This window comes from Arvicola amphibius, chromosome 14, assembly GCF_903992535.2.
Source record: "Arvicola amphibius chromosome 14, mArvAmp1.2, whole genome shotgun sequence".
In the NCBI taxonomy this organism is placed as follows: domain Eukaryota; kingdom Metazoa; phylum Chordata; class Mammalia; order Rodentia; family Cricetidae; genus Arvicola; species Arvicola amphibius.
This window is the reverse complement of record NC_052060.1, coordinates 3497510-3522686: the sequence shown is the minus strand read 5'-3', so window position 1 is coordinate 3522686 and position 25177 is coordinate 3497510. Positions and strand designations below refer to the sequence as shown.

At 46.2% G+C, this 25177-nt stretch overlaps 3 protein-coding genes across 8 annotated transcripts; 2 read left to right on the top strand and 1 right to left on the bottom strand.

Annotated features, from left to right (window-relative positions):
• Positions 1 to 267: 267 nt before the first annotated feature.
• Positions 268 to 8532, bottom strand: S100a13 (S100 calcium binding protein A13). Its single transcript, XM_038311405.2, has 3 exons — positions 8199 to 8532; positions 7194 to 7386; positions 268 to 524 (listed from the first exon to the last, which is right to left on the bottom strand). Exons 2-3 carry the CDS (start codon positions 7344 to 7346, stop codon positions 381 to 383), a joined length of 297 nt encoding a protein of 98 aa, XP_038167333.1. The 5' UTR covers positions 7347 to 7386; positions 8199 to 8532; the 3' UTR covers positions 268 to 380.
• Positions 8533 to 8864: 332 nt separating this feature from the next.
• On the top strand, positions 8865 to 12819 carry S100a1 (S100 calcium binding protein A1). The gene is made up of 3 exons (XM_038311406.2): positions 8865 to 9014; positions 11091 to 11244; positions 12494 to 12819. The coding sequence occupies exons 2-3, from the start codon at positions 11104 to 11106 to the stop codon at positions 12635 to 12637; spliced, it is 285 nt and encodes a 94-aa protein (XP_038167334.1). The 5' UTR covers positions 8865 to 9014; positions 11091 to 11103; the 3' UTR covers positions 12638 to 12819.
• A 1599-nt stretch (positions 12820 to 14418) lies between these two features.
• LOC119800998 (chromatin target of PRMT1) lies at positions 14419 to 24988 on the top strand. 6 transcript variants are annotated; one of them, XM_038311409.1, is made up of 6 exons: positions 14419 to 14724; positions 16264 to 16345; positions 17608 to 17761; positions 20734 to 20923; positions 21757 to 21894; positions 23815 to 24988. In XM_038311409.1, the coding sequence occupies exons 2-6, from the start codon at positions 16281 to 16283 to the stop codon at positions 24018 to 24020; spliced, it is 753 nt and encodes a 250-aa protein (XP_038167337.1). In that variant the 5' UTR covers positions 14419 to 14724; positions 16264 to 16280; the 3' UTR covers positions 24021 to 24988. The 6 variants fall into 6 exon arrangements, with proteins under 6 accessions (XP_038167337.1, XP_038167340.1, XP_038167339.1 ...); XM_038311408.1 differs by lacking the exon at positions 14419 to 14724 and adding an exon at positions 14898 to 15100 and having other exon boundaries at positions 20737 to 20923; XM_038311407.1 differs by lacking the exon at positions 14419 to 14724 and adding an exon at positions 14899 to 15100.
• The last annotated feature ends 189 nt before the right edge of the window (positions 24989 to 25177 follow it).

Genomic DNA, 25177 nt, shown 5'->3' with positions numbered 1-25177 from the left:
CTATGTATTTATTGAGCACCTACTTAATACAAGGCCTACACCACATGTGCTCAAGGACCCGAGTTCTGTCCTCAACACCAAAGGGATGAAATCCATCACACGGTCGGCAGGATGCTAGATGCTGTGGGATATGTGAAGATGAGTCACATTCCTTGCCTTCAAAGTGCCTTCGATTTTCATGTTCTCACCTCAGGTAAAGACAGAGCTTTCCCACTTCCTGGTGTCCAGAAAAGGAATCTGGGTAGAGTATAAGAACAAGCCTCTGTGTTTCAAGAAGGAAGCTTTATTAGGGGGAGTGAAGTTCTGCCTGGCCCTGTCCAGCAGGCCCTGCTGGGCCCCCATCCCAACAAGCAGGCTTTACTTCTTCTGACAAGCAGGCTTTATTTCTTCCGGATCTCCAGGGCTTTCTCCTTCCTGATTTCCTTTGCCAGTTCCCCAATCAGTCTCCAGTACTCATTGAACTTCAGCTCCGAGTCCTGGTTCACATCCAAGCTCTTCATCTTCTCATCCAGAGAGCCCACGTCCTAAGATGTAAAAGGGTTAGAAACTAGGTATCTTGAGGCAGGGAGAGAGAAAAGTACCGTCAGGCGATTCCTTCAAACAGCACCAACACACATGGAGGGTGGGGCTACGGACCCAGGACGGCACTGCCGGAGGTCCCTTAGCAAGGGACACAGGCAGAACTGCGGCTGATCATAAACTCCCCTCCTCCTCCACAATACACTCCTGCTCATCTGCATCATCCTAATATCTCCTCAATTTTGTTATCACCTGGTAGGTCAGAGGAATAGCAAAAATGCTGGGTTATCTGGTTTACTAGGGTGCTCTTGACAAAACATCTCACGGCTAAGACCAATGACTTCACGATAGAAGGATTCGCTGCCAGATAAACAATTACAACCATAAATGTCATTGCTGAATAACTCACGGATGTCTAATGGAAAGATGTCTCACATAGAGCTTGATTCTCAAGACTAAGGTTTTGGGGGGTTAGATTCATTCATTTTATTGTGTATGTGTGAGTATTTTGCCAACATGTGGTATGCATGTATACCACATATATGCCTGGTGCCCACAGAGGTCAGAAAAGAATTGTCTTAGTTAGGGTTTTTATTGCTGTGAAGAGACACCATGACCACGGTAACTCTTATAAAGGAAAACATTTAATGGAGGTGGTAGCTTACAGTTCAGAGGTTCAGTCTATTATTATGGCAGGGAGCATGGTGTCATGCAGGCAGACATGGTACTGGCTACATCTTGATCAGAAAGCAACAGGAAGCAGGCAGTCTCACTGGGCATAACTTGAGCATATATGAACCCTCAAAGCCTGCCTCCACAGCGACAAACTTCCTCCAACAAGACCATAGCTACTCCAACAAAGCCACACCTCCAAATAGTGCCACTCTCTTTGGGGACCATTTTCTTTCAAACTACCCAAGGATGCTATCTCAAGAGATGTTACAGATGGAGTTGAGCTACCATTTGGGTGCTGGGAACTGAATCTAGGTCCTTTGCAAGAGCAATGTGCCTAACCACTGAGCCATCTCTCCAGTACCCATGTTCAACATTTGGGTCAACATCTTGACAAAGATCTGCCAAACAAATCTCTATATGACACGTAGCAAATTCATAGAGGCCTTTGATTTTGTTTGGTTTTGAGGAGCGTTTTGATTTGTTTTGTTTTTTAGCAGAGTCGTAAGATCACTCATTCATTGCACAACGCCTCTACTAACAGTGGAATGGAAGGTGGCAGGGCCATCCCTTACGTCCTGGACTCCAAGCATTGTGATATTATACTATCTTTTATCTCCTTTGGTCCTCGTGATCCACTAGAATGACGGCTTCTGTGGCACAAGGACCTTGTCTGCCTTGTTCAACACACTATACCTTTAATGTCAGTACACAGCTGAAGCTTGTTCACCAAGACAGGAAAAGACACAGTAGATCTTCAATAAGTACAGGCTGAAGTACACCACCAATCCAATTCAATCTGCCTCGCAGATAAGAAACCTAAACCCCGCCGGGCAGTGGTGGTGCACGTCTTTAATCCCAGCACTCGGGAGGCAGAGGCAGGCAGATCTCTGTGAGTTCGAGGCCAGTCCAGTCTACAAGAGCTAGTTCCAGGTCAGGCTCCAAAGCTACTGAGAAACCCTGTCTCGAAAAACCAAAAAAATAAGAAAGAAACCTAAACCCCAGAGAGGCCAGGTATTGGCACCAAGCACAGCTCAACAGCTAGAACCTATATTTGAGTCCAGGTTGCTTTTTCTTTTATCTTAAATGTATGTGTGCTTTGTGCCATGTGTATGCCTGGAGCCTGCTGAGGTCAAAAGAGGGTGTGGACCCCCGGAACTGGAGAGTGGGCAGTGATGAGCCACCATGCTAGCAATGGAACAGAAACCGGGTCCTCTGGATGGGAAGTCAGTGCTCTTAACCATTAAGCCAACGATCCAGCGCAAACCCAGATTTTCTAAATCAGGGCTCTATTCTTAGCTACTGCTCTGTTTCTTTCTCCCCTGCCTTCACCTGCCCCCACCACAAAAAATAAGAAAAGAAAAAAGAAATAATTCAGGCTTGTTGCCTGTTGGTGCTAGACAGTAACCACAGCTACCAGGCTGGAGGATCCTGAGTTCAAGGGCTATTTAATGAGCGTGTATTTCCAAAACAAAAGGGGAGGTGGCTAAAGAGACATCTCAGTACCTAACATGCAAGAGGCCCTGGCTTTCAATCTCTAGTGCCATACACACAAAAACTATTACTAATAGGTAAACTTGGCATAGTGGCACATGCTTGTAACTTTAGCATTTGGAAGGTGGAAGAAGGAAGATCAGAAATTCAAGATTGTTCATAGCTACATAGCAAGTTTGAGGCGAGCCTGGGCTACATATTAAACCCATGTTTCAAAAATAATTTTAATAGCTTTTAGTTATAAGAATATTAACCAGAGGGCTGGAGAGATGGTTCAGTGGTTAAGAGCACTGGCTGCTCTTCCTAAGGGTCAGAGTTCAGTACCTAGCACACATATGATGCTAACAACAGTCTGTAACTCTAGTTCCAGGGGATCCGATGCCCTCTTCCAGCCCCCACCAACACTGTACACACGGGGCACAGACATGCATGCTGGCAAAGCACCCACACACATCAAACAAAGGCAGTAAGTGTTAAAAATAAAGAAGCAGAAGCTTTCTGTGCTGATGGCACTCCCAAGAACATCTTGAAGTTTCTGAGACCTGCCTGACTTTCACAAGAAGTATGGCAAGCATGAACCCAGCTGCAGTGGGATATCTTGATCGCCCTCTGACACCCCCCCAGACTGCTTAATAAAGTTATACCTTGAAATAGGGGGTGGAGCCAGTGACTAACAGACCAGAATTGGCCATAGGGAAGCCAGACAGAGAGAGTGCAAGATGGAAGAGAGGTAGTGTCAAAAGGTTCACTAAAATAAATGAGTTAATTTAAGTTATAAGAGCTAGTGGGGGAGCTGGAGAGATGGCTCAGAGGTTAAGAGCACTGAGTGCTTTTCCAGAGGTTCTGAGTTCAATTCCCAGCAACCACATGGTGGCTCATAACCATCTGTAATGAGATCGGGTGCCCTCTTCTGGCCTGTAAGTATACAGACAGACAGAACACCGTATATATAATAAATAAATAAATCTTTTACAAAAAAGAAGAAAAAGAAAGAGTTAGTGGGACTAGCCTAAGCTAATGGCCAAGTTTTTATAATTAATAAGACTCCATGTTATCATTTGGGAGCTGGCTGGCAGGACAGAAAAAGACTCGCTACACCCCACAAAGTGACACAGTACAGAAAAGCAAGGATTCTCCATGTGCCCAGGGAAAGTGGCTCTATGACGGGCTACAGTGGGCAGACTAAGCATACTTTCCTCAAAAATATTAAAACTACCAAGAAGATTTCACTGCCAGTGCTTGGTGTCAAGTCTGTTATGGATCTAAGAGGATGCTGGCTCTTAACATATAAAAGCATTTTGAGTTGGGAGGTAAAAAGAGGAGAAAGGGTCAAGTAATGGAGTTCTTAGCTGGTCCTGTCATGAATTCCAGCACACTGTACTAATACAAATGACCCAGAGGAAGGCAACTGACAGTGCAGGGAAGAAAGGAATCGCTGCAAGAATGAGAAAGCAGGTGAGAGGGGATGGGATCCAGGACACCAGCAGAGAGCTGACCTTACCCGCAAGGACAGCGCATTTGTGAGCACAGCACGGAAGGCACAGTATACGCTGACCCAGTAGAAGATCTGAGGATTGGGGAAGCACATAAAACCTTCTTGGTTGCTTATTTTCAAAACGAGTCGATTTCTTGGTGACAGGGAGAATGTGGAAAGAGGTACTGGAATCTGAGGAAGGAAAAGTTCTGGCCTGACCATTCACAGGGGAATGCAGAATTGCTCATCATGGCCAAGGGCGCTTTGGAGTTTGTAGTTACAACTTCGGTGAAACAAGCCAACCTGGCTGTGTGTGCTCCCCTATGTAGAGTCAGCTCTCCAAGTGCAGACACGGGGGAGGATTTAGGCAGAAATGGAGGCATGTGGGGGTCCTGACTGACAAAATAGAGAGACAGGATCAAGGGGCTCGCAAGCATGACTGTAACGATGTGTCTTAGAACATGAACCAATCGAGAAGAGCCATGAGGAGCTGAGTTGATGGGAGGAAATGAAAGTGGAGCAGTCAAGAGATTGCAGGTCCCGATGAAGCCAAGACACTCACGAATGGATCCTACCCTACACGGCCCAAGCCAAAACAGGAGAGCTTCAAGGACTTCAAGGCCACCTTGAACTACACAATTTTTTTTAACCCTGTCCCAAAAACACAAAAAGGAGAGCTGGAGAGATGGCTCACCAGTTAAGAGCACTTGCTGACCTTGTAAAGAACATGGGTTTTTGTTCCCAGCACCTGCATGACAGTTTACAACCATCTGTAGTTCCAGTTCCAGGGGATCCAAAGCCCTCCTCTGGTCTCCTTGGGCACCAGGCACACACATGTTGCACATACATATGTATAGGTGATCCTATACATTAAAATTAAAAAAATAATAAATCTTTAAAAACACACACACACAAATTAACCAAGAAGAAGAGGAGGAGGAGAAGGAAGAGACTGGGCAGTAGTGCATGACTTTGATCCCAGAACTTGGGAGGCAGAGACAGGCGGATCTCTGTGAGTGTGAGGCCAGCCTGGTCTACAGAGTGAACTCTCGGACAGCCAGGGCTACACAAAGAAACCCTGTCTCAAAAAACCAAAATAAATAAGTAAATAATAAAAAGGAAAAAACCCACAAATAATGTGGCTTCAAATGGTGATATATTCATTTAACCCTAGCATTCACTGTGACCCCAGTCCCCAGGGATCTGTTGCCCTTTTCTGACCCTGCAGGCACCAGGATATGTGCACTGCATGTGCACACAAAATCTGTTTAAAAAATGAACACAAAAATGAAGTGGAATAACAGAGGGTGATCAGACAAACGGAGGCTGGAGGAGGTTTTGGAAGCCTCCAGGAGCTGGAGGCTTGGCGTATTTTCTGGCTAATGAAGCACATACGTTTGAATCGAATACTGAAATGTCTGCTGAAGTATGGACTCTGAGTGGACCACTGAGGTGCAGATCTTTAGAAGAGAGAAATGTAGCGAACTGATTTTGGTTTGCTTTGGTTGCGGCTTCCCCATGTAGCCCTGGCTGTCCTGGAACTTGTGCTATAGGCCAGACTGGACCAGAACACAGAAGTCTGCCTGCTTCTGAGGGCTGGGATTAACAGTGTGTGCCCAGCAGGTCTCTGTTTCAGTTCCCAGCACCCACGTGGCAGTTCACAGCCACCTGTAACTCCAGTTTCAGATGACCTGATGATACCCTCTTCTGGTTTCTATAGGCTTCAAGCACACAAATGTTGCACACTGATATAACTGCAGGCAAAACACCCATACATGTAAAGTAAAAATGTAAAAGATGAGAATCCATATTCACGTTGGGACTGGTGGCACACACCTGTAATCTCAGCACTTGTGAAGTAGAGGCAGGAGAATCAAGGGTTTGAGGCCACCCATAGCTACTACATGAGACCATCTTTAAAAAAGAATTCAAAAGCTCGGCATGGCAATAAAATCACAATCCCAGACCTTGAGAAGCTGAGGCAAGTTAGGCCAGCCCAGACTACGTAGCAAGTTCCAGAGTTCCAGGTCAGCCAATACTACATAGTGAGACCCTGTCTCCAAAAAAAAAAAAAAAAAAAAAAAAAAAAAAAAAAAAACCAACAACAACAACATATTCACATACTCTTTTTTGTTGTTGTAGTCCTGGCTGTCCTGGAACTTGCTCTGTAGATCAGGCTGGCCTCATACTCAGAGATCCACCTGCCTTTATGTGCCTGTGGATTTTCATAAAGGATTAAAATAAACTGTTAACAGACTAGAGTAGCAAACAAACTTAGAGTCGATAAATTAGAAGCCCCAGACACTTCTGTAGAATGAGCAGCCTAACTGAGGAAACCCTTATAGGCAGTTGAAGTAATCAAAATGCTCCTCATAGACCTTGGTACACTGAGAGTATAGCTCCCTATAATGTTATGTCTTGTTTGTTGAGAACGGGTATCCCTAACCTGGTTTCAGACCCTTGAGTGCTGGGATTACAGACACACAGGCACCATGTCTGGGTGCAGTTTGATTTTTTTTTAAGCCTTCTTCTAGTTCTTACTGTCTGTAAGTCTCTGGGAATCCACCTCTGGGTTCAGCAATATGTTGGGAAAATGAGACTTGAGAGACACAGGCAGACTCAAGCACTCAACAGCATTGTTCAACAGGAGGACAGACCCCAACAAGAACACATTCCCATTTGCTCATCACAGCATCTTTGCTCATCGAGTTGACATACGCGCGTGCGCACACATGGACACACACATGCACAGGCACACGCACATTGTGCACACACATGCACACATGCTCACATGTGCACACACACGCACACACGTGCGCGCGCGCGCACACGCACAATGTGCACATGCATGCACACACGGGCACACGGGCACGCGCACACACGCACACATGTGCACACATGCACACACGCGCGCGGCAGGGAAGCACAGAACCACCTGCATACACAGCACTCACAATCTTTTCCGTCACCTTATCTATTCAGTGTCATCACCTGGCATACACAGAAAGTCTCAGTCCCAGAGACCTCTACCAACCTTTAGCAAATGAGGCAACTGCTGGGTGACCAGTTCCTTAAACTCATTGAGGCTCAGGCTGCCTTTCCGTCCTTCCCGCCCTGCAAAGGTGAAGAAAGTGGTGACCACAGTCTCAATGGCTGCCTCCAGTTCACTCAGTGGCTCTGCTGCCATTAGTACTGCAAAGTAGGAGCTGATGTCCTCACAAACCAACCTGATGGGAAGAAAGAGACCGAGAGAGTTAGGGATCCAAGAACGGGTGAGGTGACTGCCTGGACGGGTCAGTGTGGGAAAGATGAAGGGTACAGAACAGGCAGCAGTATTTAGTTTGCATTCACTTCCAGAGGTTATTTCTGACTCTCACGTCTGTGTGTCCTTCTTCAGTGTCTGTCTTAGGGACACCTCTGTAGTGGTCTCTCATCTTTGAGGGTTTTTCTTTGGAGTCTCCTGAGTGTGGTAACACCAGATATGGGGTCTCTGCTCTAATGGCCCTTTCTTGTCATTCCCTGTCTTAGGGTCAGGAAGTTGTTTGTCTCCAGTGCTTATTTTTGTTGAGTCTCCACCCTCCCAGACTAGCTACTGTTCCTAGCAGAGAAGCCCAGGGTTGGCAAAGGCCCAGCTGAGGTCAGGTCTGGTTCAATCGGGCCAGACCCACATACTCTGCTCCATACTCCACCTCGTCTAAGGGTGCTCAGCCCCAGACCCTACGACCTTCCCCACTCCTGCTCATGGTTGACAAGGTCCAGAAAGGGACTCTTCAAACTCCTCAAACCCATAGCCCACAAAGTATTTGGCATGGACACCCAGTGCCCTCGGGGCTCCAGAAAGGGAAGAAATTCGTCTGCTCATGCCCCTCATTTCTGTTCACCCACCCACATACTCCTGCAAGGACCTTTGCCTGCTTTCCCGAAAGTCACTTCCTGAATCTCTGCCCGAATGAATCCACTTGGAAGGAGGAACCTGAGAACTGATAAAGAAAAGAAGGTCTCCTCCAGGCTCTCTGCAGAGTCAGGCAGAGTAACTCACCCAGGGAAGGGAGGTGGGATGCGGCGGCGGCGAGCTGAGCTGGAGCCTCGAGGCTGAAGTTTTTAAGCACCAGTGAAGAAGAGAGCCACTCCCAAGTCCGAAGTGTCAAGTTTCCGCCTCCGCTGATTCGGAAAAGAGGGGACCGCCCCTGCTGTCACTAGCCATCCCAACACTGCGCCACGCGACCAGGACACAGCCTGATCAGGAGGGATCAGAGGGTCCCATTACACCCCATTACGGTGGCTAATCAGGAATCTTGTCAGAAGGGCTGCTACTGTTGTTGTTTAGAATAAATAAAATAAAAACAGTTGGGGAATTCAATACTGGAAAGCCCCGTCTCAGAAACCTTAGACCCTGCAAAAGACCCTACAGTCCAAGGACAGTGGGAAGGCCCCAGGCTGAGGCCCCCATAATGAAATCCCAACTGAAATTCTTCGCTGAGCTCCGAGATAGAAGTCCCTCACGGAGGCGCATAGGCTAAGCAACCCTGGGCAGAACTTTCCCTTCCCTGCTCAGTCCGCACCACAGCACACTTCCCAGGGCTTCTCTTCCACCTCCTTCCTGCTGGGCTCGGGGAGGGGGTGCAACCAAGAAAAACATAGGGCAGCCAGTTGCCGCCCGGGAGACAGAGGGCGCCTCTGTCCACTCCTGGCCCCTGGCCCTTGACGGTGTCGTTTGTGAAGGGGTGGAGCCGGCGGGGAGGAGGGTCGGCAGGGAAAGACAGCAAAAGACAGGTCTCCCCTCATCGCTCCAGGTGCCACATTTGCAGCCTGCCTATCTGTCGAGAACTTGCTGCCACCTCAGGCCCAGTCAACCGTGAGTACCCTACCCTGACTAGGATGTGTCCCTGGCTTAGCCAGTCTGGAGAAAAGGGGGCCTCAGAAAGACCCCCAAGAGTCCTGGAAAAGGATACAGCGGTGCCACGAGGGTCTGGCAAGGGTCTGGGAGAGTCAAGGGAAAGGGCGCTTTGGGATCTAGGAGAGGTGAGGTTTGGAAAGCTGGGAGAGGAGATGAGTGAAGGTCAGAGGGCTAAGAGCTTGGTGAATGAGGACGCCACCCGGCTCCCAGGCCACTAGACCTTCCTATACAGGACCCTGTGCTTCTTGCCAGACACCGCAGTCTCTAGGTGTGGAGAGGGAGGAGAGACAGCCCTGCTCCTTTAGGGTAAGAATAAGAAAAGCTGTTCCTGCCCCCTCGCCGTCCTCAGTCTCTGGCATCCCTGACCAGCCTTGTCAAGAATAGGATCCCAGGGAAGACTAGGAGCAGCAGAGCATAGGCCAAGTGACATCATGAAAAGGGGGTCTGTGGCACTGTGCCCTGTCCCATCTCTGCCTTCAGAAACCTCCTCCTTATCCCTATTTTTTCAGCCTTGAACCCCACTTCTCTCTCCCCAAATTTTTCCTCCTTATTTCCACCCCTAGGTCCTCCCTTCATAAAATTCCAATCTGCTGGAGGGCCCCAGGCAAACCTCCAGATGCCCCCCATAGATGAGGATGGTAACTGAGCCACCCAAATTCCTCCCTTGAGCACCCCCTTATCCCTTTCATCAGCCAGGCTTGGGTTCTATCTCCCCCGTCTCTGTGACAACTGCTTCTTGTGACTGGATTCAGGTGACAGTCACAAGGGCTCCATTGAAGAGCTGGGATGTCATCTAATCAGGACCTATTGTCCAGTCTACACAGTGGTGAGGAAGGATGAGGATACCTGATCTGAGACATCTGAGCTACCCCGAGGCTGTGGGAAGCATGACCCTCCCAGAGCCAAGGGACTGAGGCCCCCTAGCTTAGCAGTCCGTTCTGCTCTCGCCCAGCCCCTTGAGCTCAAATGACCTCCTGTGCTCAGTCCTTTATCTCCACACAAACCAGCCCTATCCTGCTCCCACCATAGCCACAGGAAGAGAGCCAGCCTGAGGCTGGCACAGACAGCACCAGAGACAACGCCTTCAGGTTAGCTCCCTCCTTAGAAGCTGTCTACAAGGAAAATCCTCAGGCATTTCCCTCTCCCTTCCTTCTGCCTACCCGATGGAAAGGGGTGGTTTTGCAGAGGAGATAAGCAGAACAGGAGGTATGGGAAGCATGCCCCAGAGGAGACAAAATGACATACTGAGGAGAGAAGGAAGCCAGGCATGGTAGCTCACACCAGTAATCCCAGCACATGGAGACAGGACTGCCCACAAGTTGAGGGCCACCCTGAGCTAGTTCCAGGATAGCCTAGGCTATAGAATATAACTCTGCTATAAATAAATAAATAAATAAATCCCAAGTACAAAAAGATGGAGACATAGCCAATTGACCTGGGTTTAATCCTCGGTGACTAAAGAGGAAGAGCCACACTGCTGACAGGAAGCTGGTAAACAGTGAAACTCCCCTCTCCCAACAACTCTTGAATCTCCCACCTTGACTGCCACACCCCCACACCCCTGAATCAGCTCACCAAAGATAGCAGACTTCTTCCTGGGGATGGGCAGCAACCTCAGCTCACTTACAATAACAGTAAAGCTTGCCTATGACAGGCCTAGAAGATAAAAATAGAACTAGAAGGCTGCCCGGTCCTGTGTCCACCCATACCTACCCCACCCTGTCTCTGCCCAGGCAGCCAGGAACCAGCTGCTGCAGATGTCTGTTGCATGCTTAAGACCACCAGTTTCTATTGCTGGGTCTCCATGCCCATCCCTGACTCCCTCTGGAGAGACCAGAATGCTAGACTGATTTACGTGTGCTAGGTCTCTCCCACATTGCCAAATCTCAATGAAAAATAAAGTACGGGGTTGGGGGAATCCTGTAGCTATTTGAGCTGTGAAACCAGGGTCAAGCCTGAGGATCCCCCTTACCCAGACCCCAGATATCCCGAACCTGGTTTACAATTCACTTCCGTCATTGTGGGGTTGGGTAGGTGTGCTGCTGAAATGGGCTCTGAGCTGGAGACTGCCATGGAGACCCTCATCAACGTGTTCCATGCCCATTCGGGCAAGGAGGGGGACAAATACAAGCTGAGCAAGAAGGAGTTGAAAGACCTGCTACAAACTGAACTTTCCGGCTTTCTGGATGTGAGCAGAGGGTTGAGGTACAGGGTGGAGGAAGGGATGGGTGCCCCTGCTATATCCCTGCCTCATGCCGAGCTCAGCCCAACCAGCTTCCTCTTCCATTCTTTACTAGGCTTTTCCAGGCTCCCTTCACTCCTCCCTGGTAAAGTCAAAACGTCCTAGTTTACTGACCACCTGTCAATATTAGGCACTGCAGATTTATCCAGAACACTACCCACAGCATAGAATGGAGTCATGGCCAGGCCCTGGTGGCGCACGCCTTTAATCCCAGCACTCAAGAGGCAGAGGCAGGTGGATCTCTGTGAGTCTGAAGCCAGCCTGGTCTACAAAGTTAATTCTAGGACAGCCAAGGCTACACAGAGGAACCCTGTCTCTGGGGGAAAAAAAAAACAGAAAAAGGAAAACCATGAACTGAAAGAAATATGGAACCTTAGAATTATGGAGATTAGTTCTCTGAAGTCACATGGCTTCTCTACTGAGGTGGCACTTGAGACACAAGTTTCCACAGGAAGACTGTAGGTAAATTAAGACTTCGTAGGAGGTGTCCGTGGGAAAAGAAGCATGGGAGGAAGGGTGAGAAGTAGGCTCAGTAGCTTCCTTTGGTTGGAGGATGCAGAGAAGTAGAGACAGACTGCTAGGCTTCATGAAGCTGTGGCCTTGCTATTTTGTTGCTGTATAACTTTTGTTATACAGCCCGACTGTCGATTTGTTTCTTCTCTATAATGGAAGCAGTGGAAATGTCTCCACATTATTTGCATTAGTGTTAAAGCCAGGCTTGGTGGTATATATCTGCAATACTGGCACTAACAAGGCAGACCCAGGAAGACCTCAGGTGCCAGGCCAGCTTGGGTCAAGTGGCAAAAACCAGGGTTTTTGGTTTTGTTTTGTTTTGAGACAGGGACTCACTGTGTAGCCCCAACTGGCCCTGAACTTCAATAGATCACCTGTTTCTTTCCCCACTGAGAGCTGGGATTAAAGTCATCTGCCACCGAGCCCTAAATTATTTTGTGTATCTTTTGTTAAAACAAAGTCTGTAAGGTTCCTAGGGTCGCACTTGTCATATTGTAGATGATTATGAACAGCAACTGGTGTTATATTACCTCTGCTAGGTTCTGCAGGCAACAGGAGCACACCAGTCTGCAGTGCTGCAGAAGTCTCCCATACATAGTAGTCTCACTTGCTCATTTCTGCCTCTCAACCACTGTGCAGGCTCTAACTTAGTGGTATAAATTTCCATCTTCTCCTTCCACAGGTCCAGAAGGATGCAGATGCTGTGGACAAGGTAATGAAGGAACTGGATGAAAACGGAGACGGGGAGGTGGACTTCCAGGAGTATGTTGTGCTGGTAGCTGCTCTCACGGTGGCTTGTAACAACTTCTTCTGGGAGAACAGTTGAGCACGTGGCCCCAGTGGGCAGTGCCCTTCCTCTCCACCTTGTCAGGCTTCCCCCTTTAGCCCATTTCTCCTCACCCCACATGTACCTCCCCATGTCTCTATCCTTACCCAGTCTCTCACCAAGGGCACAAGAGTAGTGGTCCAGGTCTGCCGCTCACTCTAATAAATAGGTTTCCCTCACCAGCTGTCAATGTCTGTCTCCTCTGGTCTGGGTATGTGTGAAATATGAGAGCTCACTCCCAACTCCTTATCTTGGGAGTTTATCTTATTTAAGGAACACTCAAGACCCAAAAATGTAGGGGTCCAAACTTTTAGCTGAAATTGAAATGCCAATGGCTTCTCAAGAAATTATATAAGCAACTGGCAATCCCAGCACTTGAAGGAAGATTCTGAGTTCCAAGCCAGCCCATACTACATAGCCAGAGCCTATCTCAAAAAACAAAAACACACAAGCCATCAAAAAACTGAAGAAAATTCAGGGCAGTGGTGGCACACTTTTAATCCTAGCACTCAGGAGGCAGAGGTAGGCGGATCTCTGTAAATTCTAGGCCAACCTGGTGAATGAGCTTCGGGACAGCCAGGGATACACAGAGAAACCCCGGGGCAGTGGTGGAGGGTAACAAAACAAAACAAATGAAAGAAAGGAAAAAGGAAAATACATCAGCCTTTACAGCCATCTACGGTTCTGAACACAGGGACTGGGTGGGGGGAGGGGAGGATTTAGCTCAATGGGTTCAAACCCAGCACAGTGTGTGGAGGGGGGTGTGGGTGGCTTGAACTAGGGCATGGTGAAGTACACCTTTAGTCCCAGCCCTCTGAGGCAGAGGCAAGAGGATCTCTGAGAGTTCAAGGCCAGCCAGGGCTCCACAGTAAGACACCCTGTATATGGGCTAGTCCTAGTTGTCAACCTGACTACTTCTGGAATCAACTAAAACAGGGCTAGGCACACCTGTGACAGATGATATGCTTGAGTGGATAATTAAAGATGAGAAGACCCACCCAAAAACTAGCCACATCTTCTAATGGCAGCCCATGAGACACAGAAGAGCTGGGTGTGGTAGTCCACGCCAATAATCCCAGCACTAGGAAGGCAGAGGCAGGAGGATCTGTGAGTTCAGTTAGAAGTCAGCCTGATCTACATAGCTAGTTCCAGGAGCGACAAGGCTACACACACTATCTCTAAAAACAAAAGAGCAACAATAACAACAAAACATATTGCCTAGCATGGTGCAACATCCTTTAATCCCAGCACTTGGGAGACCGAGGCAGGCGGATCTTTGTGAGTTCGAAGATAGCATGGTTAACACAGAGAAACCCTGTTTCGAAAAAACAAAACCAAACAAACAAAACCACACACCACAAATAGGGATGAGTAGAGGGCCAGAGCAAGTCATCCAAGCTCTGTTTTTTTTATTATTGTTATTATTTTTATTTTTAATTAATTTTTTTGGCTCTGAGGTTTTAATAAAGACTTTTTAGAGTTATCTTTAGTTTAGGGATTGGGGATAACAATACAAACATTGCTTCCAAACAAACCTAAGCTGCTCTTTGAAATCAGAAACCCCTTCAAAGTAGGGCGTAAACTCGTCCAGAAGGTAATTTGGAAGGCACCCTAGCGATTAAGGCCACCGACCACTGCCCAACGGGCGGAGCACCACACTTAACTGCAGGGACCTTCGCCGAAGTCCCTGGGGATTCGCCAGCGATTCCTGCGCCGGCCAAAGCACCTACCACGCCCCTGCTTGCGCGCGCAATGACGCAAGTGCGTCGACGCCATTTTAGCCAGTCACGCTGCACTAATGCCTGGCAGCCATTTTGTTTTGGGCACCAAGCGGGAGTTGGCGGCGCCGGCCGTGGTGGCACAAACGAAGGGAAGGAAAGGGCAGGCCTGACGAGCGGGAGGACCGGCCGACTAGGTACCCAGCCCGCAAGGAGTGAGCCTCGCGTCATACCGTTTAAGCATCTAACCCAACCGCCCAGCTAGTTGACCCGAGCGGGCCCCATCAGCTCAGGTTCGGCCGGCCCCCGGCCCGCCCGCCGCAGCCGTGGTGGCAGCCCCGGGAGGAGCGCTGGCGTCCGTCTCCTTCGGTGAGTTTCTGCGGGGAAGCCGAGGCAGGGCGGCGCGGGCGGCGGGCCGGGCGGGGCGGCGCGGGCGGCAGGTGTGGACCGAGCCGCGGGGCGCGCAGGCCGGGGAGGGGGCGGAGCCGGGAGGCGGGGGCTGAGCCGGAACCGCGGCGGGCGGGCGGGCCGGCGGCGGCGGTGTCGGCGGTGCTGGCCCCGCTGGACCTGTGTGGTTCCGGTGGTTTGGTTCTGGCTTTCGGTCCCGAGCCTTGCTTATCTAGACGAGCGCCCACGCCGGAGCCCCAGCCCCCCCTAGAGTGGTGGTGGGTGGGGGTAACAACGGAAATAAGCAACTGACCAGTGGCGTCTTGAGAGGCTTTGAGAATGGGATGGAAGGTTCAATGTAAGGACTAGGGGATTTAGTGACCGCTCTAGGTGTTTGGTTTTGCGGCATCGAAATGGGACCCAAAACCCTGCTTTGGCTAGACAAGCGCTCCGAGTTAACGTCCCCAACCTCTTATTTTTATTTATTTTAAAAAACCTTTAGTTTGAGGCAGGACCTCTGAAGTATCCCAGGCTTGCCCGGAGCTTGGCCATCAGGTCTGGCTACGGTAAAATTTTGTGGCGTGCTTTTCAGAGAGCTCTCAGGTTGAATACCCGAAAGTAAACCTTTTCTGACTTTACCCTGCCATATCTTACTAGAACTCCACTTGCATTCGGAGTTGAGAATCGGTTTTGAAATCAGGCATTTGTTCCTTTTGATTTGTCTGTGAGAGTCCGTGCCTCGGTGTCACAGTGTAATCCACAATGACTTCACCCTTCCCCTGTCGCAGATGGGAATTGAATTTAGGGCTTCATTAGTGCTAGACAATCCCTGTACCGCTGAGCTGTGTTAAATTCCCGGCTCCTGCACGTTTCCTGATCCATGTCTTTCCGTTTTCTGTAGACACCTAAGATGCACCTAGGTAGCTCCCCCTCCAATCCCAGTTGCTGTTCCCCAGCCCTCGTGGCCAAATTGTAGTTTAATTGGTCCAAGTCCAGGCATTAAGGTAAATTTCATTTGGTGTGGGGTCTTTTTCTTTAACATTCCTTGGCTAAATCAGTCTAGGATGAAAGGAAGAGTGAAAGCCAAGCTCCTAGGCCTTGGCTACATCTGATTCTGCCATTTTGGAGACTTCGGCAGACATTGTCCATACTGGGGCTTTGACATTTTAATAAATTGACAGAACTATGATATAAACTTAAGTTCTTAAAATGAATTTTAATATGATCTTCAGCAGTTTGTAATATAGGCCAGCCTTTCATTGGCTTATGCCTTGCTCTTCAGCAGACTATAATAAGCTGGGTGGTGGTGGCTCAGGCCTTTTAATCACTTGGGTGCGGAAGTAGGTGGATCTCGTGAGTTCAAGGCCAAGCTGGTCTACTGGTCAAGTTCCAGGACAGCCAAGGCTACACAAAGGAGCCCAGTCTCAAAAAAAAAAAGCCAAAAGAGAAAAAGGAAATAAAGAAAACAAGATCTTGATTATTCTGGTTTAATTTACTCATTATGCATATTGTCCTTTGTAGATTCTCGGGATTTGAAGATGGCTGCTCAGTCGGCGCCGAAAGTTGTGCTAAAAAGCACCACCAAGATGTCTCTAAATGAGCGGTGAGGCAGCCAACAGCAACTTCAGCTCCTTCTAAGAAAGCATTGCTTAAGTTGGCCCTGGGGTCCAATACACAAAAACCAGTTATAAGCTAAATAACAGAAGGCTTCAGACTTCTGTTCTTAATTGCATCTAATGTGGTACACAAAACAAATTGGGCGGTTGTTTCAGAACCCGTTATCAGTAGATGAGCTGTCTGAACTATTTACCTGGTGGGATTTTTTTGAAGCACTCCTCACACTCTTCTGTTTTAACCATTGATACAGGTGGTGCAGCATGATGATACGGTGTATCCTGGCTGCAGTAGGCTTGCTGCCTAGTCCAAGACCAGCAATGTTGTGTCTGGCCTGTAAGAGGCAGGTAGCAAGCCGTAACTATGTCCAAAGGCCCCTGAATGTCATTCTTGGGCCTTGTAAGAGGCACTTGCTTTGCTCCATTTCACTTTCTTTCCATTCTGCTTTTTAGTTTGTTTTGTTTTGAATTCTTTTGACAGCTGTGTGTTTTCTTCCATAAAACTTAACAGAAATGATAGAATGTCCTCATAGGCTCTTAAGTGGTTGCATTAATTTAAATTTCTCAGAAGTACTGAGTTAGAAAAAGTGATTATTTGAAGACTGAGAAAAATTAATTTATTTAAAGGCAGTTTTTGTTTCTGAGAGTTTCATTTATTTGGTGTCGTTCACCATTTTATCATGTTGTTGCTAGAACTCCCAAGGCATTTAATGTCTGTTTTTGCTTCTAAAGCAAATGTACTTCTCTGCTCATATTTTAAGATGTGATACGTTAATTACCTGTTTTCGTGTGTTACTAAGTAACATGTTAGAATGTAATAAACTTACATAATTTGTCTGTACTATTTCAGTGGACTTTAAAGGTGTTCTGGTTTTTCCTCCTGTTTGTCCTTAGAATGAACCCTTCCCTCTCCAAACGTGTAGGCATTTTGTTTGTCTTTGTAACTGCATCTCTGTCTCTTGTCATCATATTTGCTTAATGCGTGTTTTTCATACTTTCCACTTCTCTAAGAGCTGTTATCTGAGCCCTTGTTATCACTTTTAATTGTGCTGCACTTGACTGCATTCTGAATTTCTGGTTCTTGCAAGTTTGTGGAAACAGAGGAGTCTTTAACCCACATCCACCTTGATCCAAATGTGCCACTTTAAAGTTCGTGGGATCTGGAGCTCCTGGTCTAGCAAGCCATGAAAATGCCAATAAGTGTTTTATAATAAAGCTTTTATTTAAACACCCATTTTGTTCGACCTTGAAGCTTTACTAATATGCTGAAGAACAAACAGCCGATGCCAGTGAATATTCGGGCTTCGATGCAGCAGCAGCAGCAGCTAGCCAGTGCCAGAAACAGAAGACTGGCCCAGCAGATGGAGAATAGACCCTCTGTCCAGGCAGCATTAAAACTTAAGCAGGTGAGAGAATGGGTTTTGGCAGTCTGTGTCAGGCAGTCCACCAAGGCTGTCAGGATATAATGGATGATTAGAAGATGGCTCAGGCAAAAGCTGAAACTTCTCTGAACAAATGCTCAAAGAATTCCAGTTTGGGCAAGTACCAATTAAGTAACTTTTTTTGGTTTTGTTGTCTTTTCTTTTCGGGACAAGGTTTCTCTGTACATCCCTGGCTGTCTGGTACTCACTCTGTAGATCAGGCTGGCCTTGAACTCAGAGATGCATCTGCCTCTGCTTCCTAAGTGCTGGGATTAAAGGTCTGTGCCATCACCACCCGGCTTAAGTAACTTCTTAGTACTTTTTTCCCTTCGGGAGTTTGACACCTCTGTAGGTTTATCAGTGAGAATTAATTGATTATTTTCTGATCCTTGCTCTTGAAATAGAATTTTTTTTTAAATCTTTTTCTACAAAGAACTTTTGTTTAGTCTGGGAGTGTTGTTCGTTGGTAGAGCACTTTCCTAGCAAGCACAAGGTCCCCCTGATTCAGTTCTCACCACTTCCCAAAAAACAGGAGAATAACTTTGTTTTATTTGCTTAGCTATATATAAAATGATTTCCAAGCTAGAATAATCTTATTCTTCCTGAATGGCCTGGGTCTAAGGTTTTCAGTGCTAAAAACAGCCCCTAATTTTTACATCACAGTAGAGCAAACATACAGGATAATCAAATGTTAGTTCTCTTTCACATTTCCAGTAAGAGGTAATACTGTTCAGGCCTGAAATAAAACCTGCTCTTTATCGTTCGTAGACTTTATATGCAAGTCCGGAGAGTGGCTGTGGAAGGATATGTCCAAGCTGTGGCTGGGCGTCCAGAGGGCGGTGCCATGCAACTGTAAGGACTTTAACTGGTAGCACTGCATGGCTGTGCATAGAGTCAGCACTTATAACACCCACCCCTCACTCTGAACCTTTGGGCTCACTGACTGAAAATAAGCAAGGCTTTCTGCTTTGTCTACCTTTCAGCCGTGGAGTGGTTAGGTTCATCCGTGGCTCGGGAGAGCAATAAGCCATAGGCCCACCATTTTCCAAGAGTAAATAAAAATTATGACACCTCTGATAAGGCTGTGCCAGGTCCTTTCAACAGGCTAATCTCTAAAGCAGCAGCAAACATCAGCTTCAGCATTGGTGGGACGCTCTGAATCTTCAGTAGCCTATGTCCTGTAAAGAACTTCCAGTGTGGCTCGTGCGATGGAGGGGCTTTTTTTTCTTTTACTTACGTTAAGGCCAGATGAAGGATACACAGTGTTTATCTCAGAATTTAGAGGCATTATGAGTTCAAGGCCAACCCAAATTTTGTTTAGTTTTTGGTTTTTGTTGTTGTTTGGTGTGCTTTTGAGACTAGTGTCTCAATATGTAGCTACTACTAGCCTGAACTCTATATGTAGACCAGGGTGGTCTCAGACTCAGAGAAATGTAACTACTTGTACCTCCAGAATACTGGGATTAAAGGTGTATGCCACCCACCACACCCAGATCAAAAACTAAATTGTTTTTTTTTAATTTATGTGTGTGTGTGTGTGTGTGTGTGTGTGGTTAGTAGCTACTTTATTATGGAGCACAGCTCTGCAGTAAAAACAGAGTAGTACTGTGAGTGTCCAGGATGGGTAGCAACTAAGGATGGAGATGGACTCCACGCTCTACTGTTCAGGAGAACGAGTATACTCAGTAATTGAACATGAGAATGCAGTTGTGACTTCATAGTTGTGTACTAGTGTCTGGAGGTACAGTTCAGTGGTAAAGTATATGAATTTCATGCCCAAGCACCACAAAAAATAATTACTGTGGTAATTGGGGGAGTAACAAGACAGGCCCTTGAGGTCGCTTTCGCCTGCCAATGCTAAGTGCCTAATGATAAGAGCCTTTCTCCTCTAATTGGAAGCATTTTAAGATTTTGTGCCAGAAAGCTAATGTTTCAGCATCTTTTTCAGAGCTCTTGAATTCAGAGAAAGTGTATGTGCACAGGCATTTGTATATGTCTGTGCCATTAGTGGTGACGGAAGTGGGTTGTGTGCAAGAAGACCATTTTTATTAATATTGACTGGCTTTGTGGAAGACCAGAATTGCTAGTCTTGGTTACATTCGAGGCTGTATTGTCTCCTTTTCCTTTGAAGAAATCTATCTGAGATGTGATCTTCAGAGCCTTTGGAGAAACTAATTATTGAAAATTGATATATCTAGTATGTACTTATTCTCTGTGTGGTCATTTGTGGTTAATAGATTACTTGTTTTAATTTTAACATGAATTTAACTGACTCTCTATGAAGATACATTTGGATTGTGTGCTCAAGGCCATTCTTCTGGCTTAAGGAAACTGTTGGCAATGGGAAATGTGGAATTTACAGATTTTTAAGAAATGTAAGGAGAGGATTGTTGATTTTTTTGTTTGTTTGCATCTTAAGGTAAAAAAATAAAATAAAAAGGATCGTCTGGCGATAGATACTCAAAGGAAAACTGGAGCACACTGGCCTCTTTGACTGAGAAGCCAATCTTGTCCTTAAGTCTCAAGAATTCAAGTGACCTTGTAATTTAAGTTTACCAGAATGTGATGCACTTCAGTGGTGTGTGAGTAAGCCTTTCCAAACAGTGTAGTTCTTGGGCAGGTATGGATGAAGACATTATCAACCTGTGGCTAAGAAGCAGCAAGTTTGCAGCTACTGCTGTGTGACTTGAGTGGTCATATTAGTAAGGTTGTCTGCGCTGGCGCCAGTGTTGTACACCATGCTAGAACTTCTTAGAGCTTTTTTTCTGGATCAGAATTCTGCTTTATCCATATTTTGAGGTAAAGTCTTTTTGTTTGGGGTCCTATGTTACCCACAACAGGCTTATACCCTCCACACCAGGTGCCTCACTTGCCTCTTTTGTCCCTATACTTTAAACTGCCTTAATCCCTCTGAATTGCTCTTTTTGATCTCAATCCTCTAACACCTTTTTTTCCAGAAGAGCTTAAAGCAGCGCCTGGGTAAGAGTAACATCCAGGCACGTTTAGGCCGACCCATAGGTGCCCTGGCCAGGGGAGCAATTGGAGGAAGAGGCCTACCCATAATCCAGAGAGGCTTGCCCCGAGGAGGAGGACTACGTGGGGGACGTGCCACCAGAACTCTGCTTAGGGGCGGGATGTCTCTCCGAGGTCAGTGTTTGTGTGTAGCTGATAGTGGTTGGATTCTATCCTCTTCCCCTTTCTCTTGAGCTGCTTATAGTCACATTTGTTTAGCATCTTTAATCCTAAATTTGTATTAATCTAATTAATAACTTTTGAAATCACATTTTTAGTACTGCTGCATGTGTTTTATCGATATCATTCCTTTTCTGATAATGTGCAATGGTGAGAGGCTATGACCTGCATAGCAACAGGTAATTCATGTCATCTCCATTCCATTTGAAAACACCTGCTGCTGCTTGAATCAAAGCACATTCAAGTTCTGGAAATAAGTCTTAAAAAATGTGTGGTTAGCATGTGCGAGGCCCTGGGTTGAATATCCTCAATACCAAGAGAAAAAGTACGGGTCTTTTGACCTGTGTCATGACTAACTGACTACCTTCCTGAAGCGAAAAACTATTAATCTGGAAGAGAGGGGACAGTTTGATCCATAGTGTCTGCCTATCTGTATCATTCTCGTGGGACACCCTGTTCCCTTTGTAAAGTTCTTATCCCCTCAAGAATATATTGAAAACAGGAATTATAACATTTATTTTTAAATCTACCATAATACCAGGCATCTGATTGTTAGCTTCTTAAATTCATGAACTTAAGTCCCAACTTTTTTTTTTTCCAAAGATGGCTATGATCAGAATTACTAAATTGAATAAACTGCTTAATCTGCTCACACACTGCAGTTTGCCCCACCCAGACTAAACATTAACTAATTATTACTATTTAACCCTCACCGCCTTCCTTCGGTTAGAATCTACTTTGTCTCTCTTGGATTTACCTGCATATACATTGTATGCCTCCTCTCCAAGGTCAAAACCTGCTCCGAGGTGGACGAGCCGTAGCTCCCCGAATGGGCTTAAGAAGAGGTGGTGTTCGAGGTCGTGGAGGTCCTGGGAGAGGGGGCCTAGGGCGTGGAGCTATGGGTCGTGGCGGAATCGGTGGTAGAGGTTAGTCAGCTACCAACTTCAGAGAGTAGCTCCCTTATTTTCTTCCCTTCAAAACTCAGAGCCACCTTTCTGCACAGCTTCAAGTCAGGCGGGCTTGTTTGTTTGTCTTGTTTGTTTTTTTGAAACTGGCTTGTTTTCTAATTTAACATGCTGATAATGCAAAGGTCTGTTAGGATTAACAGTCAGGTACATTTTCCAGAGCCACATTTTAGCATTCTCCAGGTTTTTAGAAATTTAAATTGTTTATTAAAATGATGCAGTGACCGGCTTGGAATTTTTCCTTTTTTTGTATTTACCTGCTACTGCCACCACCACCACCATTACACACCCATTCCATAGGCCAAAGCCAGTTTAACGGAGATAGGAGAAGTGGAACTGAGGTGAAGCACAGTGAACACTTAGGTGGCATATGTGAGTTGCTGGGTTCAGTCTTACACCCCTAGACACAAAGAGGGAGATAAAGGTGAAGGATGTGGCTCTGTGCTGTAGCACATGCTTGTCCTGTGTGAGACTCTAGAGCCAATCCAACAGTGCTGTGTGGTAATGGGTTGAGACCTGGCACCTGTTGTTGGCATTGAAACTAAGGAAATTAAATGCAGGATTTATGAAGAACTAAACACAGTTTTCCTGATCGATGCTGAAAGATGTGTTTCTACCAGTTAGCCAGCTGGCTGTTGTTAGTAATCTTACCTTGGTGCCTTGATTCTTGTCTTGTGATCTCATGGACCAAATTAGAAGAGTTTAATGATGGTGGTGTCAGTACCAAATTTCATGGGAGGTTTTCTGGCTTAAGAGCTTAACAAGAAACTCCCAACACCTGTTGATGGGTTGAACAACTTACTCTAGTAAGCTCTATAGATAATTGTTCTTGTTCTTTCTAAAGTGTGGGATAGGTCTTCATAATCCACAACATTGATGGTGCTGAAGAATAACTTAGAACATTTGATAACAAGGGTGTATTTTTTTCCTCTGCCGTCCTATGTCACTTGGCTTATTGAATGAAGTATGAGCTTGTATGGGTTTCAGGATTTCCAGATTTCCAAGACAATTTCCAGATTGTCATGACATGGTTTCTGAGAGAGATTTCAGAGGTTAGGAAAGACTAGTCGATTTTGAGAAAGCTGAATGTTAGGTTACTGAGTTGAAATTATTTCTCAGATAATAGTTGTCCTAAGGTGACCAGTCAGAGAAGTAGCAGCTAAGTTTTTTCTCTAGAGTAACAGATGGGGTAATACAGAAGATTACTGTGAATACTCTGGATCCTCTATGCCCTTTTTACTGCCTCCTAACTAACTAGGATTATATATTTTAATGTGTTTTAATTATGAACTTAGTAAGTTCCAAACTTTTGGTGGTTCCTTTGTCTTAGGAATCTTTGCTAATGTTGTTTATTTTAATATTTTTTCAGCTAATTATACACACCTATAATCCCAGCAACTGGGAGGCTCTTGTTTTTGAGACAGGGTCTCCTGTAGCCCTGACTGGCCTTGAATTTATGATTCTCCTGCTTTTGCCTCCCAGATGCTAGAATTACAGGTGTTCATTATGTGGTGCTGAGGATTGAACCCAGGGCTTCGTCCATACTAGACAAGCACCCTACCGACTGAGCTGCACTCCTGCCCAGGAGTGCAAGTTTAAGGCCAGCTGGTCTGCATGGCAAGACCCTGTCTCAGAGTGGGAGGGGCAGATTTTTTTTTTCTTTTAGTAGCATTTAAAGATGAATACATAAGAGGGACTCATTGTGTGTGCTTTCCATGTATTGCTTTCTACCCAGTGTGTTTCTTGTTTTTCCATACTTCTCTTTACCCTGAGCTTATCTCAGCTAGGCCCCCAAAGTATAATGGGGCACTTTTTCTAGGAACCATCAAACCTATGTGTAACTATCTTCTTTATTTTTTTTTTCTTTTTCAATTTGGCCAGGTCGGGGTATGATAGGTCGGGGAAGAGGGGGCTTTGGAGGCCGAGGCCGTGGCCGTGGCCGAGGGAGAGGTGCCCTCACTCGCCCTGTGTTGACCAAGGAGCAGCTGGACAACCAGTTGGATGCGTACATGTCGAAAACTAAAGGACACCTGGATGCTGAGTTGGATGCCTACATGGCACAGACAGATCCCGAAACCAATGATTGAAGCCTGCCTGCCTGCCCACCTGTTAGACTCTTGTTACAGTCACCACATCTATATAAAAAACAAAAAACAAAAAAAAAAAAACCTTGAGAAAACATGAGAAGAAATCTGATTGATGCTGGAAGGACCTATCACAATAGGTTGTGGACTTGCCTGCTACCAGTTGGGGCATTTAGTCTGTTCCCTCTACTTTTTGATACTATGTTACATGAAACCCTATTTTCCTTTGATTTGGTTGAGTTTGTTTTATTGTTTTTCCAGTCACCCAGACTTCTGTTTCAACAGGAATGCGTTGGCTTTGTGAGTAGGACCTTTATCCAGTCTGCTTCACCTGCCATGTATGCTCTCATTTTAATATTTCTTCTGTTCATCTTTATGATCCCAGAAAAGGTTCCCAGAAGGAGCCAGTGTTCTCACTAATGTGTGGGCTCTGGGATAGAGTTCTACATTTTCCTTAGAAGCTTTCTGGTCATAGCTAACACTTTGTAAAGGTGTGTGTGCTAGGCTGGTGTGCAGGTGGTAGTCTGGAAGTGCCGGTACTGCTGCTGGGCCAGGAAAGGCTTACACAAGGCAGCCACCTGGTTTGGTCACTGACGTTGCATAAGTGGCAGCTGACTTGCTGAGGTGGATATGTACAATTTCCACCCTAAAATAAGATTTTTAAGTTTTTTTGGCTTTGTGTCATGTCCAAGAGGCCTGCACACATTTAGTATAGAAGAAGCCATTTGATACGGCAGAAGATACAAGGGTGGGAAACTGTTTACAAACTAACTGCTGGGAAGGGTCATATGCTACTCAAGCTGAAATGCAGTTACCTGTGCCCAGAACCAGTCTATCTCAGTCTAATCCACATAACTGCCTTTATGTGACCCTCTTGAAGGTTTAATTTCAACTATGCTTTGTCAGCTGTTCAGTTTCAGTGGAATCTTGTATTTCTGGTTCATTATAACAAACTGTTCTCTCAAATTCTACTCAAGCTTTCTGTTTATTTTTTGAGTTCCTTAAAATGGCCATATAACCAATTTCTGTGGTGTATTAATGTCCCTTTTATAGTTGAAAATTCTCATGTTAAAATTCTGGGGGTGGGACCCTCAGTGGTGTTGAATGCTTTTAATCTCAGGAGAGGCAGGCAAGTTTCTGTGAGTTCCAGTACAGCCAGG

What these genes read in the sequence shown, in the direction of transcription:
- S100a1 (XM_038311406.2), top strand. Translation starts at nt 11,104, where the DNA reads ATGGGCTCTGAGCTGGAGACTGCCATGGAGACCCTCATCAACGTGTTC. An exon ending in AACTTTCCGGCTTTCTGGAT is followed by an intron (nt 11,245 to 12,493) that starts GTGAGCAGAGGG and finishes CTCCTTCCACAG; the next exon opens with GTCCAGAAGGATGCAGATGC.
- S100a13 (XM_038311405.2), bottom strand. Translation starts at nt 7,346, where the DNA reads ATGGCAGCAGAGCCACTGAGTGAACTGGAGGCAGCCATTGAGACTGTG. An exon ending in AGTTGCCTCATTTGCTAAAG is followed by an intron (nt 525 to 7,193) that starts GTTGGTAGAGGT and finishes TTTACATCTTAG; the next exon opens with GACGTGGGCTCTCTGGATGA.
- LOC119800998 (XM_038311407.1), top strand. An exon ending in CAGCATTAAAACTTAAGCAG is followed by an intron (nt 17,762 to 20,733) that starts GTGAGAGAATGG and finishes CTTTTTTTCCAG; the next exon opens with AAGAGCTTAAAGCAGCGCCT. An exon ending in GGGCGGGATGTCTCTCCGAG is followed by an intron (nt 20,924 to 21,756) that starts GTCAGTGTTTGT and finishes CTCCTCTCCAAG; the next exon opens with GTCAAAACCTGCTCCGAGGT.